General features: G+C 40.5%; 2 protein-coding genes and 1 long non-coding RNA gene across 5 annotated transcripts in view; 2 read left to right on the top strand and 1 right to left on the bottom strand.

Moving 5' to 3' along the window:
* The window catches only part of cyb5a (cytochrome b5 type A (microsomal)), a 45286-nt gene extending 42000 nt beyond the window's left edge, over window positions 1-3286 (top strand). For all 3 annotated transcript variants that reach the window (XM_069921082.1, XM_069921084.1, XM_069921083.1), the window contains one exon: window positions 1080-3286. In XM_069921082.1, coding sequence (XP_069777183.1) covers window positions 1080-1202 — 123 coding nt within the window. In that variant the 3' untranslated portion in view covers window positions 1203-3286. The remainder of the gene's footprint in view (window positions 1-1079) is intronic.
* A 1334-nt stretch (window positions 3287-4620) lies between these two features.
* On the top strand, window positions 4621-22107 carry LOC138755313 (uncharacterized). The gene is made up of 2 exons (XR_011352180.1): window positions 4621-20507; window positions 20695-22107. It is a non-coding gene; the product is annotated as an uncharacterized lncRNA (long non-coding RNA).
* LOC138755312 (uncharacterized) overlaps window positions 17420-22574 on the bottom strand; it is a 30506-nt gene continuing 25351 nt past the window's right edge. The window contains exon 8 of the mRNA XM_069921081.1: window positions 17420-20792. Coding sequence (XP_069777182.1) covers window positions 20695-20792 — 98 coding nt within the window. The 3' untranslated portion in view covers window positions 17420-20694. The remainder of the gene's footprint in view (window positions 20793-22574) is intronic.

The raw sequence follows: 22574 nt of genomic DNA, 5'->3' as shown, positions 1-22574 counted from the left end.
CTCTAGAAATTCTTGGAAGATACTACTAATGTTCTCACAATTTCTTCAGCTACTTCTTTCAGGACCTTTGGGTGTTGTCCATCCTTCCAGGTACCTTGTCCACCTTCAGTCCCTTTTCCTTGGTAACAGCGACTACATTCACTTCTTCCCTTGACTCCAATTTCTGGCATGTCACTGGGCTCTTCCACAGTGAAGAATGGTGCAAAATACCTATTCAGTTCATTTGACATTTTTTGTTCCAGATTAACAATTCTCCAGCTTTATTTTCCAGTGGACCAATATTGATTCTTGTCTCTTTTTTCTAGTATATTTGGGGAAAAAAAGTTTGGTATCCACTTTTATGCTATTGGCTAGCTTGCCTTCTATTTAATTTTTTTTTCCTTGCTTATTGTTGTTGCCTATTTTTGGTTTTTAAAAGCTACCCAATCCTCTGGCTTCCAGCTAATTTTTACAATGTTGTATGCCCTCTCTTTCTCTTGCGCTGTCTTTGACTTCCTTGTCAGCCATGGTTGTCACTTTAGAATAGTCCATCTTCTTTGGGTGAAATGATCCTCTATCTTCAGAATTATTCCCAGAAACTCCTGCCAAAGGCAACACTATACACGTTAAAGGTTTAAAAATCGCTCTCTTTTTCTTCCATTTGGTTGCAACTGCAGTTCAAGGTGACATTACCATTTGCACCAAGAAGTTTCTCCCCTTTTAATACCCTTTACAACCCCTGACTTCGCACTTTTACATGTTACCAGCTACATCTTGTTTCTTGTGACCCTCATAGATAAGGCAATTCCTGATGCTGGTGCCACATGTACCTTCTTTGTCTCTTTACCTTTGACTTTGACACATCACACAGAAACAGACCAGATTATTTGCAGGAAATCATGACTTTTAAACTTAGCTGATCTTCAGTTACTGCATGTTATCACACAATTGCCACATCCAAGCTAACAGTATTTTGTTTAACAATCGCAATTTTATGTTAACATTACCATGGAAGAGTCAAATGTGCCTTTGGTAAAATTAAACTTATTTTCTTACAGCAGCCCTTCAAGTTTTTAATTCTGTGTTTTGTTTTCATGCAGTTGGTGGTACGGTTGGCTAATTCCAGCAATAGCGGGTGTGATTATGGCCCTGTTGTATCGGTTTTACGTGGCAGATCACTGAACACAACAGAAGAAACATTGGCATTACTTTGCATTGATTGAAACATTTATAAATCAGTTTTTTTTTTAAAGCTTAAAAATTACTACTTTCACTGAAGATATTTTGGGTAAATGTTGTTATGTTTGCATGACCATATTTTTGGCATTAAAAATGTAACCTTTCCTCCTTGACATGCTGTGCCAATTCATTTTCGTTAATGCCCCAGGAAGATGTTTGGCTAAAGAGGGAAGCAAGACCTTTAGAAGAATCTCTTTTGAAATTAGTGTGCACTATATCAGGTAGCACCTGAGGGGGTGTGTGGAGGGAGTTGTGGTGGGTGAAGAATTGCCCCTCTCAATGATGCAACAATGGTCCTGAAAATCACCCACTTGCTTCCATTGCTCAAGCTAATCTTTATCTTGGAAATTATCCCAGGACCACTGCTGAGAGCCCAAATGTTCTTATTTACTTTATGGATGAATTCCCTATGAAGGCATGAATTGCTGGCAGTTGACTCCAGAAATGCTACTGCAACTCGGGGGAAGCTTGTACATGAAATTCTTCCAATTAATAGTAACATAGTGCAATTATATTTTTTCTTTGCTATGGATGCAAACCAGATTGGTTTTGGTCCAATGAACTTTTCTGGTTGGATCATGGCATTATTTTCTGCAAGTGTCTGTCTTCTACTTGCAATTATCTCAGCCTATCCAATATCCACAATCCCTCACTTCATCTCCCCTATAGGAATAATCAATCACTTCAGGGTTAGATGAGAGCTGAAAAGAATCCCATACAGTAGTAGAAAAAAGGCCCAGACTCCCACTCTTTTATCTCTTAGTATTGTTAACCAACAGATTTCTTCACATTTGGCTTGTCATTTGTACCTTGCCTCTCAAGCATATTTGACTACTTCAAAATTTTGAATATTTAAAGAAACTATTATAGCATGCTCAGCCTCTCAGGAAAGACTAGTCTTTTTTAATAAACCAAGTTAGGAACTGGGTGCCAAGATTTTAATTTTGAAGTATTCCATGTCATTCTGGATATTGACCAGTTAAGGTTGGTAAACTGTAGAGAAGCACAATGTTAATTGTCTGAGTCATATGCAAGACTTTGTACATGAACCTGTATTTAGTGTTGACAGTTGCGTTTATTTTGAGTAATGAATCTCCATGGGAATGCAGAATAATGAAAGCATGGATTTACTTTCTGCGTTCAAATCATGTAGATGGGTGTCTCTTTAGATTGTTGGCAGAATTATGTAGAGGCTATAGCTGAACTATGCTGTGATTTGTACTCTATTTGAATTTCCTTTCATTCTCTCTTCCAGTTCTGCCCATAATCTTTTTTATTTTCCCTCAATGTCTCCTTTAAATATATGCAAGCATCCTTGCAGCTGCAATTGCACATTCATATTCTTAAAGTGAACAAATACTTTTAAATTGCTCATGGGTAAAAATATGCATCTCTTGGTTTTGCCATTGTATTGATGAAAAGGATTCTGATTTCTTGGACTTTTGCAGTTCATCAACACTTATTCTGCCACTAATACTTAAATAAAAGAACTAATGTGTATACTGTGCTCAGTCCATAAAATAGGCATTGACGCGGTGATATTTTCATGGGCTTTAATGTGGTGCTGCTTGTGTTGATCAAAAAAATATACTATTGATTAATGACAAAAGTACTAATTGTGACAGATTAGCCTGTTTTTTTTCTTTTATTAGTGCATAGGCAGTGGCTGATTTTGGTTCTGCATGTGAGGCATAGCATCTGATTTGACATGTTCTCAAAATTAATTAAATGTGGGTGGGAGGAAGAATGCAGCCAAGGCAATGGGCAGCTTTATATGATTGCATTTAACTGAGGAGAGAAGAATCATCAATATAAATCTGGGAGAGGGAGAATAATCCTTGTAGTTGTCTGATTTGTTGTATCTAGATTGTACCTATCTTGATTAATTGCTGATATGTTTCTCTTTGTTTGAGAATGCCTTTGGGTGATATGCAAAGTAATGCCATTCTGAACTAACTAATGTCTAAAGTGAGATTACAGGACATTTACTAAAGGAAGTAATTTTCCATTAAACCTACCACAAAATATTGTACCTGATGAAATGTAAATAAAAGCTGTAACAATATAATACTTTCAAAGCATCTTTGTTCTCTCTATCATAAAGGGAAAAGATGAGATTTCAATGATGTTCCATAAACAGATCATTTTCAGCTTTCTTTCTCAAGTTTGTCTTAACTTTGCCAAGTATAACCCTGTACAAGTTTCATGGACAGTCTACAGTGCCTTCCCTTGGGTAACTGCACCTTGTAAAGGACTTGATGTTAAAAATGATGAGCTACTTGGCCATTAACCAAGGGGAAACCTCAAAGTCGTGCACCTATCTTATTTTATTACTTTTGGTGGAATGAGGTGAAGTCATTGTGTGCCTGAATGTGGATTCTGCTCATTTATCTCCAAAATATGATTTTTTTCGGATTCAAATCAACTGCAGTTGTTGGAAATCCAAAATTTAACCTACACACTTAGCATAGCAGTTAGGGCAACACTGTTACAGCACCAGGAACCGGGACAGGGGTTTAAATCTTGCGTTGCCTATAAGGAGTTTGTATGTTATCCCTGTGTCTGTGGATTTCCTCCGGGTGCTTCACTTTCCTTCCACTGTTCAAAAACCTACTGGGGGTATAGGTCAGTTGATTGTATTTGGGCAGTACGGGCTCATGGGCCGTTACTGTGCTGGATGTCTAAATTTAAATTTAAAACAAAATACTCAACACTTGAAGGCTTTTGTGCAACCATGAAAGAGGTGTTTCAGATAAGATTCTTGGACTGGAGAAGAGAGAAGACAGTTAATTAAAGAGGTGAAGATGGTGAGGCAGTAAGGGGTGTTTCGGAAAAGGGGATATCTGATGGAAAATAAGGAATTTGTGGCATTAACTGCTGAACAAGACTGAGTGAGAACATGAAGGATTCTAAAACATGCAAAATGTAGAGCTGTGGAATGTAGAAAATGCCAAGCAATTATAGCTCTTTAAAAAGTTTTTTTTCCTCATGAAAAACTGCTTATGCCGTTCATAAGGCAGTCCTTACCTTTCTCAGTAATAAGTTTTGTTACAAATGACATCTCAGTGCCACTCTGTTGAGAAGGAAAGACTTTTGTGAGTTTACTAAGAGACAGACAACTATTTTGTGAAACTAATCTTCTACCGATGGGGTAAAACACAGGATTCTGTTGACACCGTGATTAAGAGGAAAAAAAAACACAAATGCTGGAGAAACTCAGCAGGTCAAACAGTGCCTTTATGTAGCAAAGGTGAAGATACATCACCAATGTTTCAGGCTTGAGCCCTTCAAGGTGTGGGGGAACATGAGAGATGCCCGAACAAAAGGGGTAGGGGGTTGGTGAGGGTGGGAGATGGTAGGTGGAAGGGGAAACACCGTAATGGGAAGGGGGAGGGGGAAAAAAGTAAGCTTATTAGTGGAATGCAGTGAACTTATTGTTCATGCCCTGGGGTTGGAGAGGGCCCAGATGAAAAATGAAGTGTTGTTCCTCCAATCTGCTGGTGCAGTGTGTGGTAGTGTGAAAGGCCATGGACAGACATGTGAGCTAGAGAGTGTGACTCAGAATTGAAATGGTTGGCTACGGGGTAGTCGCTTTTGTTGTGGACAGAGGAGGTGCTGGGTGAAGCGATCTACTCTGCGACAGGTCTCTCCGATGTAGAGAAGGTCACAGAGGGTGCACCGGGGTGCAGTAAAAGAGTTCTTTGGAGCTAGAGGTGAAGTGTTGCTTCACCTGAAAGGTCTATTTGGGACCTTGGACTATGGTGAGGGAGGAGGTGTGAGTGCAGGTATTACACCTCCTATGACCACAGTGGAAGGTACCTAGGGGACGATGGGTTGGGAGAGAAGAGTGCACAAGGGACTCACAGAGTGAGCGGTCCCTGCGGAAGGCTGAGAGGGGAGGAGAAGGAAAAATGTGTCTAGTGATTGGGTCCTATAGTAAATACCAGAAATTCCAGTGGATAATGTGTGGATGCAGAGGCTGGTGGGCTGATAGGTGAGGATGAGAGAGATTCTATGTTTATTGTTTCCAAGGTTGGGACGACTAGGGCAGATGAGCAGGGAATGGAGGTGATATGGGTGAGGGCCAAGTTGATAGTGGTGAAGGGAAAGTCACGTTTGTGGAAGAAGGCAGACAATTCAGAGGCTCTGGACTGGAAGACCTCATCTTGGGAGGAGATGCGGCAGAGATGGAGAAATTAAGAGAAGAGGATGGAGTCCTTGCAGGGGACAAGGTGTGAGGACGAGTAGTCCAGGGAGTTGTGGGAGTTAGAGGGTTTGTAATAAATGTCAGTGGAGAGTCTGTCAGAAAAGGGAGAATGTCATCAGAGATGGACCAGGTGAGTTTGAGGTCCAGGTGGAAATTGGCTGCGAAATTGACGAGCTCATCGTGGGTGCATGAGGCCTCCCCAATGTAGTCGTCTACTGATGATAGCTTTTTAACATGGGATACAGTGAAAGCTTAAGTAAGAGGGCAAATTATTTCTTATACAAAAAATCTTGAGAGAATTCACTACAGAGTTGGATGGTTTGGAGAAAGATGTAACAAAACTGGAAAAAGAATATCAAACAACAGGGTTACAGAAAAATATAGTCTATTAGAGAATTTGAAAAACAGATATAACACATTACAAATACATAGAACATTAAAAAAAACCATATTAAAAACCAAACAAAAATATGAATTAAGAGAATGGGCACACAAAGTTCTATCTTGGCAGATAAAGGCAGAGGAGTTATCTAGAATGATACCTGCAATAAAAACAGAGGCTAATGTTATAGCACATAATCAAAAAGAAATAAATAATATTTTAGGAAATATATGAAATTATATAAATCAGAATTATTAGGAGATGAAAATGAGATGGATGAATTAGTAAGTATTAAACTTCCAAAATCAGAAAATAGAGAACGCAAGAGAAGAAATTGAGAAAGCTTTGGAACTTTACAAGCTAATAAGTCTCTTGGGGAGGATGGGTTTCCTCCTGCGTTCTTTAGATAATTTAAAGACTTGCTAATGCATCTTATGATGGATGTATTGGACTGGGCTTTGGGGACGCAGACTCTCCTGGAACCTTTTCAACTGCTATAATTACAGTGCTACCAAAGAAAAGTAGAGACTGGGAGCGTGCCACGTGATGACATGGAATTAGACTTGGAATCCTTTCTCAATCTGAAAAAGTTTCAACAATATGCCACTATCTCTTGAAACTCCTTGAAAGTAAGAGAGTTTGGTGTCCTTCACAATTGCCTCTGTGCTGGCTCCTGGAGAGGTCCTCTGATGTGTTCATTTGCAGGAATTTGATGATACTAACTCTTTCCACTGCTGTCCCATCAATGTCCCCTCAGCTTCCCCTTCCTAAAATCCATAATAAGCTCCTTGGCTTTGCTAATGTTAAGAACAAGATTGTTGTTCAGATTAGAACAGTATAGAAGTACTGTATTATTTTTGATCTTATTGGAAGATGCAGTTTCTAGCTGTAATCAAGTTTTAATTTCTAAATCTTATTTGCTTTAAAGTAAGGTAAAATGTAGCATTAAAGCATTCTATCTCTGGAAAAAGATTTTTATGGTCTCCTTGGCAACCCTATGAAGAATACATATTTCTGTTAGTAACCTACAGCAGAGAATGTAGGTTAACCAACATCCTGTTGAATGTTCTGGACTGTCCATGCTTAATCTTGGTGAGGGTAATGTCAGCTTGAGATACTGTGTGAAACTCCACTACAATTGTACCAAAATCTCATCTGAAAGTCATTTCCTGATTGACAACATAGAACTTCTTCAGTGAAATGTTCAGTTTATAAATTGGGTAAACAATGGAATATAATGGATATACAATATCCTCTTCAATTGCCCTCAGTAACTTGTCCTTTGACTCATCCCACTTTCTCCAAGCCAAAGGGGTAACCATGGATTCCTGCAAGGGCCCCAACTATTCTCCCTTTTTTTATTGGTTATGTGGATCAATTCATGCAGCAAGGCTGCACAGGTGAGCCTCTGCTACATCGTCGACTATATTAGTACTGCTTCATGCGCCCATGATGAACTAGTTAAATTCATCTACTTTGCTGCCAGCTTCCCTTGGCCCATCTCTAACAACACTCTCCCCTTTCTTCTTCTCTCTGTCACCATCTTGGGAGACAAACTCTCGACAGACATTTTCTGCGAACCCACTGACTCCCACAGTTACCTTGACTACACCTCTTTACACCCTGTCCCCTGTAAAGATTCCATTCCTTTCTCTCAATTCCTTTGTTTCTGCCAAATCTGCTTCCAGTACGGGGTCTTCCATGCGAGATTTTCCGGAATGTCTTCCTTCAGAAAACATGGCTTCCCCTCCACCACCATCAGCTTGGCCCTATCCTCCATTACCCACACATCTGACCTGGGCCCTCAGATGCAACAAGGACAGAATTCCCTTTGTTTCTACCTACGACCCCACCAGCCTCCATTTCAAACATATCATCCACAATTTCCACCATCTACAATGTGATCAAGGGACCGCTCCCTTGATGGTTCCCTTGTCCACTCATCCCTTCCCACCTTGATACCTACCCCTGTGACCACAGGAAATGCTACATTGCACCTATACCACCTCCCTCACTACCATTCAGCACCCCAAACAGTCCTTCCAAGTGAAGCAATGCTTTTCTTGTGAATCTTCAAGGGTCATCTACTACATCCTGTCCTCCTCTACATCGGAGAGACTGGACACAGTTTGGGAAATCACTTTATTGAGTACCTTCTCTCTGTGACACAGTAGCTGGATCTTCCAGTGGCAATCCATTTCAATTCACCACCCCATTCCCATGCTGACGCTTTCTGTCTCTCTCACTCCCTATCCCCATGTCTTTGTCCTGCCCATCTGTATACCTGCCCCTCTAGGTCTCTGTCTCCTTTCTTCCAGCTCTGCATTCACAGAACCAACCTGTCTCCTGATCAATTCTCAACTTTTCTCTCTGCCTTCCTGTCCATGTTCACCTATGACCTCTTTGCTATTGGCCTGCACTCTTCCCCCTGCCCTTCATCCCTCCTCTCCTTACTGTTTTACGCAGACACCTACCTGATTTTTTTTGCTCATACCTTGATGAAGGACTCAGGCCCAAAATGTTGGTTATGTCTCTTTGACTCCTGGATCCTACGGGACCCGCTGAGTTTCTCCAGCACTTTTGTTTCTTGACAATATCCTTCCCAGCAGATGTGATTATTGAATTTAATTACAGTTTTTATATGGAGTGTTCACGGTGTTGTGCTGATCTAATAGTCTACTTGAACAACTGCCTACAATTTTCCTACTACATATCCCTCCATTTTTTTTTTGTTCCATGTACCTATTAATAGTCTCTAAAAAGGTCCTATTGTATCTGCCTCCACCACCATTGTTGACGTTGCATTCCATGTACCCACCACTCTGTGAAGAACTTGCCTTTTACATTCTTCTTACCCTACCTCCCACCACATTCTTAACGCCCAAGCACATCAAAACAATGTCCCCTGGTGTTAGCCATTTCAGTCATGGGAAAAAGCCTCCCGCCATCTACACGATCAATGCCTCTCATCACCTTATACACCACATCAGGTCACCCTTTCTTCTCAGTTTTCCACTCAACCATGGGAAGTATAAGGCAGCAGTGCACCTTTCTGAATAGGCTTAAAACCATACATTGCAAGAAATAAATATGGAGCTTGCTCAAGTAGATCTCTCTGAATTTCTTTCAATATTGTATACTTCTGCAGCAGACATTAGTAAAACAACTTTCCTGGTTAAAACTACTGCGTGTGTTTTGAATTTCCAACAGCAGGTGGCAGGCGTGTAAAAGATTGATTATTATTTCAATTAAATAAAAAACCAACTGCAATGTTCAAGTGCATAGATATGAATTTTTTTTAATTTAACATTTTTAAATTTAGACATGCAGCACAATATGTTGCAAATCTATTGTCAGTTTAAAATATTTTTGACCCCAGCAATATTTAATATTCAAAGGTGAGCTCTAGTGTACTTAAATCCTATTTTGGTTTGTTCAATTCCCCTTTTAATACTGGTCTGCCATTCATTAGGATCCTGGCTAATATTATGAAAGAGAAGAAACACAAAATATTAAACAATGGGCCAAAGTTTCCAGGCAATGGCAAGACAACAGCTGCTTCCAATGGAAATTTGCACATAATGCCAGCCTGGTACTTCATAATGAGACGATCGCTTTGTGGTGGAATGTTGGGGTGAGACCACAGGATGAACAAGTCCATTCAACAGCAAAGTAAGATCTTTGTCAGAAAACTATTCTGATGCTTGAACTCAGGAGTTTTTCTTAAATGGTATGACTTTTTTAAAATCCAACTCCTTTTCCCAGATCAATTTGTTTCAACTTTCTTGTGAATTTACCACCATAAAAGATGGAAATTCTGTGTTACATGATGTTTTCCAGCTGAATTGAATTATAACTCTCCATCCCCCAACCCCGAGTAAATCTAGGATTGGCGAACAGTGAGTTAAATGCTTAATGGCTGTCTCTAAGTATTCTGGCATTTTCCCCATAACCTGCTGCAGATTGTTGTTTCTGCTTTTGTATGGAGTACCAAGTCGGACTGGTTTCAACAAAAAAGGGTAATGAAGTGAATGATTGAAATTTGTAGGTTTCCTCGGGCATGAGATGTGAATTGTAAGTAATATTTTTGACCTAATAATTCCACTGCTTTCCTCACCTGCCTTCATGAGTCATGTCCTATAAACGCCGGCTTTTCATTTCTCAACTACGCAACGTTTACTCATCAGTTTCACTCTTGCTGCCTCCTGAGTTCCTATCCTCAAACACATTGATTTGAAATCTTAGTCCACATTGATGTGCCCTCTTGTGGAAGGTGCTCTCTTCCTTTGCTCTATCCTGCAGTTTTTGTGCTGAATCATATCTCCTGGTCTTCCTCTATTTTCTAAGAACATTTTCTCCCATTCCTAGGCACCTTTTAGTATACCCTCCCACAATTGCTTCACAAATATCAAAATCCTTTTGTCCAAACCCTTATTAAAATCTAGGAAAGGACAAAGGAACTGTTGCACATGTAACCTCTCCAACCTGTTTGTGTGATGGTTCCACATGCATTTTATGACATTCCCTCTTAGCAGCCTGGCTCTAATTTTCCGGAGTTATGTATGTCATGATATACAGAGCATTTGAACTGAAAATGACCACGTGTGCTTCCTCCAGATGCTCAGGTTTCCTCCCATGTTCCAAAGATGTACGTGGTTATTGGGTTAATTAGTTACAGGGGCATATTTGGATGCCCTGGGCTGGAAGAGCTTGTTACTGTGCTGTGCCTCTAAACTTCAAAAAAAATTAAATTAAGCCAAGTTCAACTGATATTAGATTACTAGTAATTGGCCTATAAATGCTAGAGTTTAACCCTCAACCTGACATTCTTGTCCCATAGATTGAAGTTGGCATGTAATAAGTTAAATTATTTTACAGTAGATAGACTGAACTAAAATGTTTAAAGCCCATGAATCTCTAAAGTGTATCACCTTGCTAATGTGGATGCTCTTGAGAGGGTGCAGAGGAGATTTTCAAGGATGCTGTCTGGATTGGAGGATAGGTTACACTTGGTCTTTTCTCCTTGGAGCAACAGAGGATGAAAGATGATCTGATGGAGGTATATAGGATTATGAGAGGGATTAATAGTGTGGATGGCCAGAGGAATTTTCCCAAGGCTGAAATGGCTAACACAAAGGGGCATAGTTTTAAGGTGCTTGAGAAGTAACCACAGAGGGCATGTAAAAGGTAGGTTTTTCACACAGACAGTGGTGTGTGCATGGAATGCCCTGGTGGTGGAGGTAGTTACAATAGGATCTTCTAAGAAACTATTAGATAGATATGTGGAACTGATTAAAAAATGAAGGGTTATGCAGTCAGGAAATTTTAGGCAGTCGGTGGAGAAGGTTATTATGTCCGCACAACACTGTGGGTTGAAGGCCTTATACTATACTGTAGATAGATCCATGGAGATCCATATCCAAGATGGCAGACTCTGTGCTGGCCAGTGTACCATGAGGGTTGCAGACTCCAGGGGAGCAGTAGACCAGTGGAGGGCATGAGAAACAGGAAAGAAGTATGAGATACATCCTGACAGGAAGGTAACCACAGCAGGGCACCTGCGAGGGGCTCAGTGGCTGTAGGACTCACACAGGTTGTGGGCTGCTGAAGATCAGGTATTGGAACCAGAATTCGAGAGGGTGCTGAGGGTAAAAAAAGGCCCCTGAAGGGCTTAGGGAGCTGATAGCTTCCTGATTGTTGGTTTGGATCTGGAGTTCGGGCTGCCGATGTTTTGCACAGGAGTCTGTGTGACTGCAGAGGCTGCAGGTGAATCATTGGTCACTAGTGACTGAAAGGACTCTTGCTTCTTATTCTCTTATTGTTTGTGGTGCTGGCCAATGCTCATGGCAACTTTTTGTTTACCTTACAGCAGGCAAAAGTTGAAGTATATCATGTATATTAAAATTTAATGTATTAAGTGACAATGAAAGGAACTTTGAACCTTGATTTTTATGTTCTAATGTGCTTTTATAAAATGTCCATATGAGTTTGAATATTATCTGTCGACAGTTTCATAATGATGGTAATGTTTTTTTTTAAAAAAGCAATTTCATTTCTAGGCTGATTTGTCCAGGTGCCACAAAATCACAGTACGGTTGTTGTAGTGGTTACAGGAACACTATTACAGTGCCAGTGACCCAGATTTAGAATCGATGCACTCTGTAAGGGTTTCCGGTTTCCTCCCATGTAAGGGGTTGTAGGTTAATTTGGATGTAATTGGAGTCCACGCTGCTGAAGATCCAGCTGCGCTGGGTGGGTCACGTCTACAGAATGGAGGACCATCGCCTTCCCAAGATCGTGTTATATGGCGAGCTCTCCACTGGCCACCGTGACAAAGGTGCACCAAAGAAAAGGTACAAGGACTGCCTAAAGAAATCTCTTGGTGCCTGCCACATTGACCACCGCCAGTGGGCTGATAACGCCTCAAACCGTGCATCTTGGCGCCTCACAGTTTGGCGGGCAGCAACCTCCTTTGAAGAAGACCGCAGAGCCCACCTCACTGACAAAAGGCAAAGGAGGAAAAACCCAACCCCAACCAACCAATTTTCCCTTGCAACTGCTGCAACCGTGTCTGCCTGTCCCGCATCGGACTTGTCAGCCACAAACGAGCCTGCAGCTGACGTGGACTTTTACCCCCTCCATAAATCTTTGTCCGCGAAGCCAAGCCAAAGAATTGGGTAGCACAGGTTTAAATATTCAGAACTGGCTTCTAGAATGCTGTGAAAATAAATAAATCCAGGATCTTTTAAAGTGTTGAAAGATCACAAGTTACTTTTGTGGCCACTGTACTGACATAGGGTCAAATGATGGCAAATATCTGGATAGTGAGTTCCCACAACACACAAATAGAGTGAAAGGTAATCGTAAGTAGAGGTCTCTGTCTTTATTTGATTAACTCATTTGAATTTTTTTTTCTACAATCAACTTGAAATGAAGATCAAAATTAAATTTCATGATTTGTAATCCAGAGGCCTGTACTGATAATTTTAAAAACTAGAGTTCAAATCTCATCACAGTAGCTGTGGAATTTAAATTCAGTTAATCGTCTGGAATTTGGGAAGAAAATAAACCTACTTTTAGCAATGATGAAGACAACACCAATGATGTGATGCAAAAATCCATCTGATTCATTCACATTCTTCAGGGTGGAAATGCACATTGGGTTTGTGTTTGATTCCAAATGGACCCAGCAAGTGTTTGGCTCTAAAATACCCTCTGAAATGTCTTTGCAAAAATTGCTAGCCCAGGCCTAAAATTCTCTAGTCTACTGTCCAATGTAGTGTGAATAACAGCTCTCATAACTGGAAGGAGAACATACACTTTTATTAGCCTATAACTGAGGGTAGGGTCTTACAGTGGTATTCAGAGGGGCTCAGGGATGAGGCAGGAAACCAGGGTTATATATGGGTCGACGGGAGTGGAGCCAGTCATCAGTACAACATACCACCAGTGAATCTCAGTTCACTGCACTGTGCCAACCCTAGTGAAAAATAAACTATCCAAATGAGGAATTCCTTTCATACTTGGTAGACTTTGTCAGTGAGCCTGACCTCTGCTCAAATCTGCAATTTTGCTCCCTGGAAGTTCAGCTTGTTTTCATTCCAGCTGATCCCCTTTCTGACTGCTGATCTCACATGCTAAGAGTTAATGGTAAGGGAACAACAACAGAAGAATAAAGGTAAGAAAATTTGGAGGTAATAATGGGGAAAAATGTTTGAAAACTTAAAGAAAAGAATGCCTCATTGTGAGCATTGCTGCAACTAAACTGAAGGAATCAGCTATACCAGCACTCTATTGCTGTGGTGTGCCTGCCCTTAAAGGAACAGAACTTGGACTGCATGTTATTTTAATTAACTTCTCATTTTGTTTTCTGTACTTGGAGCCCTTGCATAATTTTTGACTGTGGCAAGCAGCTGCAAACTGCTCGAGTGTGCATATGTCATCCTGATTTTAGTTAAGTATGACTTGCTGTCATGAACTCTCCAACTCAAATGCACGGAAAAGCAAACTTCACGAGTTGAAGCCTGACATTCAACTTCACTTCATCGTTTACCTGACCAGACATTCACTTACACCTACCACATCTTGTAATTAATTATGATCACGTTCTAAAATCTACTGTTTAAACTTTCTAAACAACAAAACTTAAAGATTGAAGACAAACTGCTCAGAACACAAGGACATTCATTTAAAATAAAAAGGATATTTATTGATTCATGATGTACATAACCACTGATCATAGAATATAGGAGCAGGAGAGGGCCATTCACCCCATGGAGCCTGCTCTAGTATTGAATATGATCATGGCTGATCAGACAACTTCAGTACCCAATTCCTGCTTTCTCTCCATACTCCTTGATCCCTTTTGCCATAAGGGTTACATCTAACTCCCTTTTGAATATATCTAATAACATAGTTTCAGCAATTTTCTATGGCAGGGAGTTCCACAAGTTCGTAACTCAGAGTGAACAAGTTTGTTCTCATTACAATTCAAAATGGTTTACCACTTATCTTTAGACTGTGATCCCTGTTTTGATTCTCCCCACCATTGGGAATATTCTTCCTGATCTAATCTGTCTAGTCCTGTCAGAATTTGGTATGTTTCAAGGAATCTCAAGGAAGTGAAGCATTACAGGAAAGAGTCTTCATTTTCATTTAATCTGCAAAGCCTATGTAAATGGATACTGCAGAATAAAATGGTGCTTTAGCATCACTCTAGTGCCATTGATATCTGCCATGTTCATGTAATTGCTGTCCATTCACCAAATGTTAATAATTACTTTATTATGAACCTCTAGGCCCCACTCCACCAGTCCAGCTTTCTGAACTATTAAAAATCATTCATCCCATCATTGTGTTTGCAACCTCGATGCAAGATAGTTCACAAAGCTTGGCATTGACTTAAGATTGGACCAAATAGGTTTAAAATAAAACAATGTTCAGTCCCTATTTGAAAGGATAAACCTTCTAAAGATACATGGTTAATCCTGTGCCAGCACTCTCCACTTAATCAAACTGAGGAGTCAAATACTGGAAAGTCAAGTTCAAATTTATTATCATCTGATTACTCAAGTACAACCCAACAAAATCACGTTCTCCAATCCTTGATACAAAACATGCATGCACAAAACCAGATCTAACACATGTTAAGGTAAACAATACATAGGCAAGGCAAATATATACATATAAAAATAAATAAATAGTTTAGTCAATATTAGAGTCCACAATATTGTTAGTGTGAGCAGTTTCTTTTATTGTTCAGCATTCCTACTCCCTGCAGGAATAAACTGTTTCTCAGCCTGGTGGCACTGGCTCTGATACTCCTGTATCTCTTTTCCAACGGGAGTAGTTGAAAGATGCTGTGCGCAGGGTGGAAGGGGTCCTCAATGATTTTGTGTGCCTTGTTCAGACAATGATCCTGGTAGATCCTGTGAATTGACCTCTGATCCAATCCTCTACAGAAATCATACCACACTGTGATGCAGCTAGCCAGGACACCCTCAACAGAGCTCCTGTAGAAAGTTGACATGATGGTGGCCCGCCTCATCTTCTCAGGAAGGGCAATCACTGTGGTGCCTTCAAGACAAGTGAGAAGAAGTTATTTGTCCATGATAGGTCACTTGTTAAGTGGACACCAAGGAACTTGTTGCTCTCTACTCCCTCCACTACCAAGTTTCTGGTGTGTAGTGGAGGGTGGTGATCACTCCTAGTCTTCCTGAAGTCCACAATCACCTTCTTCATCTTGTCCATGTTGAGACTCAGTTGTTATTCTCACACCATATCACACGATTTTCTACCTCTTCTCTTTAATGTGACTCATTCTTGTTGATGTGGCCAAGAACTGTTGTGTCATTTGCAAACTCGATGACTCTGTTGGAGGTGGATCTGGTGATGCAGTTGTACATTAGTATTGTGAACTGGAATAGACTGATCACACAACCCTGTGCTTAGTGTAATGGAACTCAATGATTTCCTGCTAACTGAGATAGACTATGGTCTTTCCATTAGGAAGTCCAGAATCCATTTACACAGAGGGGTGTTGAATCCCAGCAAGGACAGCTTCTTCATCAGCCTTTGGGGGAATTATCATATTACATGCCAAGCTGAAGTCGATGAACAGCAGCCAGTGGGTCAGAATGTAAGGCTGTAGCGTCATCAGTGAAACATTTCTGCTTTAGGTGAATTGAAATGGGTCTAGTGTCTCTGGGAGGTGTACTTTGATATATAACATCACCAGATGCTTGTAACATTTCATAATAGTGGTCAGTGCCACAGGGCATTAGTTATTGAGGCCTGTTACTTCACCCTCTTTGGTGTCAGGATGATGGAAGCTGTCTTGAAACACATGGGGATGATGAACTGCTATAGTAAGGTTTTGAAGATGTCTGCAAAGACCTCCATCAATTGGTCTGTGCAGTCCTTCAGTACCTAACCAGGTACATTGTCTAGTTATGCTGCCTTATGTGGATTCATTTTGGATAGCATCCTCCTCACCTCAGCCACAGCTATTCAGGGGATTACTGAGCTGTTTTCAGTGTTATCCTGTTCTTCTCATGGAACTGAACAAAAATGATGTTCAGTCTGTCTGGAAGGAAGATGGCATTGTTCTAATTAGCAAAGTTGACTTATGACCTGTCAAAGTCTTGATCCCTTGTCACAGGTACCTTGTGTCGCTGGTGTCACACAGTTATCTATGGATCCTCTAAATACCCACGGTTTGCCTTCCTGATTGCATGGGAGAGTTCAGCTATAGCTGATCTTTGTGCCATCTTGTCCCCTGTCTGAAGACACCATGAGCTCTGAGAAGTATCCAGACCTCTGCATCCAACCATGATTTCTGCTTCACCCTCATTGATCTCAGTGACATCCTGAATGTATGTTCTAATGCAGCTAGTCACTGAGGTTGTGTACTCCTCAATGTTTACACGTCTGTTGTAGGTGGCCTCCTCCCTGAAGCAGCTCCAGTCCATGGTCTCAAAGCAATCTTGCAGCAACTGCTGTGCCCCCTCAAACCCAGCCACAATCTGATCTCCTTGTCATCTACCTTAATTTGTTTTGCCAGCAGACTGTCTGCCAAGGTTAGCAGGATGGATATGTGATCTGAGTAACTAAGGTTGGGGGAGGGGGGCAAGGTGCAGACCTGTGATTTTGGGGCACACCCAATCTAGGGTGTTCTTTGCTCTGGTGGAGAAGTTGATGTGCTGTGGAAACTGGGGTAAGACTGTTTTCAGGTTGCTGTGGTTGAGGTTGCCAGCTACAATCATAGGTCCATCAGGGTGGGACATCTGGGTTTTGCAGATGGCACCATAAAGTTCCTTCATGGCTTCACCCTCATTAGCCAAAGGTAGAACATAGATTGCAGCAATCAGTGTGGAGAGAATTCCTGGACAGGTCAAAAGGTTTACATTTCACCATCAGGTACTCTATCTCTGCTGAGCAGATCTTTACAATAGATATCTGTGCACTAATTCTCATTGATGTAAATGCACAAACCCCCTCCTCCTGGTGGACCCAAGGGCTGATGCATGTGCTCTTTATTAGGTCAATTGGGTGTAATTGGGCAGCATGTCTTTTGGGCTGGAATGTTACCATGCTGCGTGTCTAAATTTAATTTAGAAAAAAATATTTCCTGGAGACACCAATTCTAGAGTTGTAAAAGGCTGCAGACACAATGAAAACCCGCTTGTTTTAAGTTTATTTCTCACAAACACCCAGTATAGTGAGAAGGGTTCTTCTATGATTAGTCTGAAAGGTAATTGCTAACGTTCATACAGCCATGTAAAGAGCACAATTACAATGAAAATAAAGATCAATTTGCACCGTGAGGGGAGCTCAAGAGCCTGACAGTTGCACGATAGAAACTTGCTTTAAGTCTGATGGTGCGCACTTTCATACTTAAAATATTTTTAATTGATTTTAATAAAGAACTTGTACAAAAAGGGTACAATTCAATAAGATAGAATGGACAGTGACATAAACTAATTAAGATATTCTATATATCACCAAAATACATAAATTGAAAACCAAATCCATAATTCATATTCTGAATAGCATATATCTGTTTTGGAAAATAGAAAACTAATAATATTTTAAAAAAGGAAAGAACTCTGACCCCTTACCCAACTGTGTTGCCAGATGCTACATATGACTGGTATTAAAAAGAAAAATTAAAGTTAAAAAAATTAATATAAGGAACATGGAAAAGATATGTTAGACAATTTAATTACATTGGAGTCAAATTATAAAGTAAGACAGCGAGTCATAAATGACCCCATAACCTCTGTAATCTTGTATCTGAATTATTAATTGAATAATGTATCTTTTCCATATTCAAACAGGATATGATGTCACACAACCACTGATCATACTGCCCAGATAAACCAATTAACTTACAAATCCTAACACAGGGAAAATGTACAAACACCTTACAGACATTGGCAGATTCGAACCAAGCTTGCAGACTCAATGACACAAATTTGAATTTAAGTTTGACAAACCCAACCCCACGTTCAGTGAGAATTCAAGAACAGTGTGATAGAGTAGTTCATTACAATCATCCCTCCCAAATCAATGCTTTGGCATATGATCTTCAACAAAATGGAGGGACCAACTTGAAGGGACAAATATTCCTCTTAGATTTACTTTAAAGAAATTAATATTTGTTAAATTAAGCTCAACATTCTGAATACAGTAAACTGTCCCAAGCCTTATCCTGTAAACCAGTTCAGTCATGCATTTGCAAATATTAACTTAATTTGACTTTGTAAAAGTAAAACAGAAGATTATGGAGAAACCTACAGAAAAATAGTCCAGCCAGCGGGAATTCAAAGTTGATTCAGTCTGCATAAATGGCCTGCTCTTACATCATCAGATTTCCAGAAATCGTTGCTTTTTTCTATTATTCCAACGTGTTGCCCAAATGGATCTAAAAGTGAGAACAATGAGGCCAGGGCCTTGTGTAAAACTCTGACTAGCAGCTTTGCCCTCCTGTTTCTACAGGCAAACATAATCATGCAGGAGTATGAACCTGGCTGCTTTCACCAGCCTGACCGCTCACCAGTACTCATAAGCACATCTTTTGCTTTGATCATAACAATCTATTATCAATCATCCGCAGCAAAATTTAGGCCCTAATTTGCAGCCTAAATAATGTGCACCACCCTGACATGACAAGGTGCCACACATGAGGCTGCTAAACAAGATAGGAGCCGTGGTATTATGGGAAAGGTACTAGTATGGATAGCAGATTAGCTAGCATTTTCTTTCCGCCAGGGAGCCTTTTATGGTTCACTGGCAATGATTAGTGGTGGTCTGCAGGGGTCGTTGATAGGTCTGCTTTTCTTTGCATGTTATGTAAATGATTTGGATGATGGAATTGATGGCATTGTGGACAAGTTTGCAGATGATGTAATGCTAGGTGGAGAAACTTGGACAGGTTGAGAGAATGGGACTAAAAGTGGCAATACAGAATACAGCATTGGTAAGTGTATGGTCATGCACTTTGGTAGAAGGAATAAAACTATAGACTAATTTCTAAATGGGGAGAAAATTCAGAAACTGGAGGTCCAAAGGGACTTAGGAGTCCTAGTACAGTTTGATCTGCAGTTTGAGTCAGTAATGGGGAATGTTAGCATTCATTTTGAGAGGACTAGAATATAAAAGCAAAGATACAAGGTTGAGGCTTTATAAGGTGTTGGTGAGACTACATTTGGAGTATTGTGATCAGTTTTAGGCCCCATATCTAAGGAAGGATGTGCTGGTGTTTCTAACTGTCCAAATGAGGTTTATGCAAATGATCTTGGGGATGAGAGGGTTAATGTGTAAGGAGCATTTGATGGCTTTGGACCTGTATCCGCTTGGGTTTAGAAGGATGAGGGGGACCTCCTTGAAACATACCAAACATTGAAATGCCTGGATAGCATGAATGAGAAGAATTTTTCAGTGGTAGCGTCTAGGACAGTGGTTCTCAACCTTTTTCTTCCCACTTACATACCACTTTAAATAATCCATAAGCCATTGGTGCTCTGTGATTAGTAAGGGATTGCTTAAGGTGGTTTGTGAATGGGAAGGGAAGGTTGAGAATCACTGCTCTAGACCCAATTGTTACTGAAATATGTTGCCCATTTGCTCATTGGCCCATTTTCTTTGGAGTTATGAAACCGTGCCCATAATGAGCCAAATAGGTACGATGAAAACAGTGGTTTTCAAACTTTTTCTTTCCACCCCCATTTCACCTTAAGTAATCCCTTACTCATCACAAAGCATCTATGGCATAGAGATTAAAGTGATATCTGAGTGGAAAGAAAAAGATTAAGAATCAGAATGAAGGGATGACCCTTTCGAACTAAGATGAGGCAGAAGGTGGTGAATCTGTGGAATTCATTGCCACAGATGGCTTTAGAGGCTAAAGTAATTGGGCAGATTTAAGCAGTGGTTGATAGGTTCTTGATTAGTAAGGGTTTCCAGGGTTATCAGCCATGATTAGAATGGCAGAGCAGACTTGATGAGCTGAATAGGCTAATTCTGTTCTATTGCACAAATGATCTCAAACTTTAATTGATCCAATTGCCAAAATAAGGTTCTTTCAAATATATCTGAAACCATCTACTTGCACTGGGTGAAATGGGGAGAAGTTTCGATGAATGGAGTGAGGAGGCTGTCAGTTTGAACGTACACCAGCACAGCATTGAAAAACATAGGGTGAGTAACACATCGCAGGATTCCCCAAGCTTCGCCAGTTTGTACTTGTGCAATCAAATGATAATAAACTTGATTTTATCAATGATTCTATAATCTATTCCCATTATTCTTTAATATTTGTTTGAAGAGAGCTCTTATTATACATGGATAAAATTTAATCTCGTCTTTTCCTTCATCACTTTTCCAGTCAGTTCATGCTCTGATGGAGAGGGCGTTTGAAATGTCTCCAAGTAACTATGACAATGCGTGCTGCGAAGGCAACGCAGGCAGTAGCAAGCAGCACAGCTGGGGGAGAGAAGACATCAGTGTTACTGCTTTGCAATTCAATTACATGATGAATACAATGTGAAGAGGGAAGAAAACAGCCAACAAAACACAGTATTGCTTTTAAACCAATCATGGCTTCTGAGGGGCTATGAATGATTTAGCACAGCTTAACATTATTTGTGCTAAGTAGATGGATTTTGTTAAAAATCTGAATTCTAAATGCAGTAGGATCTTACTGGTGGTGAACAAGGAGTCTGCAGCTGTTGGAACTGGAACAACACACAAAATGCTAAAGGAACTCAGTAAGCAGACAGCATCCATGGAAAGAAACAAAATTGATGTTTCAGGAATTCCTACAAAGGGTTCCGACCTGAACATCAACTGTTTATTTACGTCCATGGATGCTGCCAATCCTGCCGGATTCCTCCTGCATGCTGTGTTCTGATCCAGGATCTTTCTGGAAACTTGACCTAGGTCCTCTCTATGTACCGCACACATAGTGCCCACCAGACATATTGCTGTGTGCAAAGCATGTCTTGACACCACTAACAGAAGATTCTGAAGTACACTTGAGGCCAACAAATTACCAAGGCAGATTTTAATTAGAAAATGATTTCCATGACAGTCCTGCGCTTGAATAGGGTAAGCCTTGTCAAAAATATTCCCTTATTCTGTCCATCCCTTTCCAACTGTTTTGACCACTGAAAACTTTTTCTCTCTTTCACCAGTTCTTACATTCTGAAGTGTTAACTGTGTTTCTCTTTCTATAGCTACTATTTGATCTGCTAACTCTTTCAATATCTCTTTTAAAATTCCAACATCTGCAGTCTCATGCTTTCTCCTATTGGAGCAACATAGGAGACTTCTATGTTGTTTCAGAAGTGTTGGGCACTTAGGAGCAAAGATGTTTACACTGGACTGTGTCCTTACCTTAGATTCTTTGGCATACCTAAGCAACCTGTCCTGTTCCATCACTCTGGTCACATTCCTGGGAGACCAGACCCCTCCAACTCTTTCTCTTCCACTCCAAGCCATGGGACCATGCTGCTGCCATCCAGCCACAAGGCATGGCCTTGAACAGTGCCCTGCTCCCACAACACTGGTCCTGACTTCACACCCATTCCCTCCAATTTCCAACTGGCCCTCTGATCCCAGTTCTGTAACCCAATAGGCGTTCAAACCTTACTCTGACCCTCTGAAGCATTAAAGCCACAATTCCCTGAGGCTCTCTGTGCCACTAATAATTGCACAATTGAATTGTTATTGCCCCACTGTAATACCATTGATTGTAGAATGGAACAAAATAAATTGTCTGTTCAGTGGCTAAGAATAAGCCAGATTTCCACAAGCCTAGTTCTTGCTACTAGAAATTTTTCAACTAACTCCCAACGCCGCAATGCAGCAACTAACCTCATTTTCTCAATATCCTTGTGGCTATTGTGATAGCTATATTATATTTTATATTGTATATAAATATGTTTTAAAGGCAATAAATTGTGGTGGTTTAGAGTGTAGGTCATAAACAAACAAACACCACAAAACATCTCATTTAAAATGCAAGAGCTTTGCTGAAAGTGAGTCATGGAGGCACCGAGAGCCTTTGCAAAGACAATAAAACAAGGAGATTGCTTTGCTAAAGAATTTCAAAAGCAGGTGTAAATGAATTATTGTTTTGAAAGCTACAGATACTCTGGCTCAGAAGCTTGGGTCCGGTGCCACAATCTGTCTGGTTGCAGTTTGCTGTTCTAAGGTCATGTGCTTTTGCAAGCGCAGAGAGCGAGGGCGAGGGCGAGGGCGAGG

The sequence above is a fragment of the Narcine bancroftii genome, chromosome 2 (genome assembly GCF_036971445.1).
Source record: "Narcine bancroftii isolate sNarBan1 chromosome 2, sNarBan1.hap1, whole genome shotgun sequence".
NCBI lineage: Eukaryota > Metazoa > Chordata > Chondrichthyes > Torpediniformes > Narcinidae > Narcine > Narcine bancroftii.
This window is presented reverse-complemented; position numbering and strand designations above follow the sequence as displayed.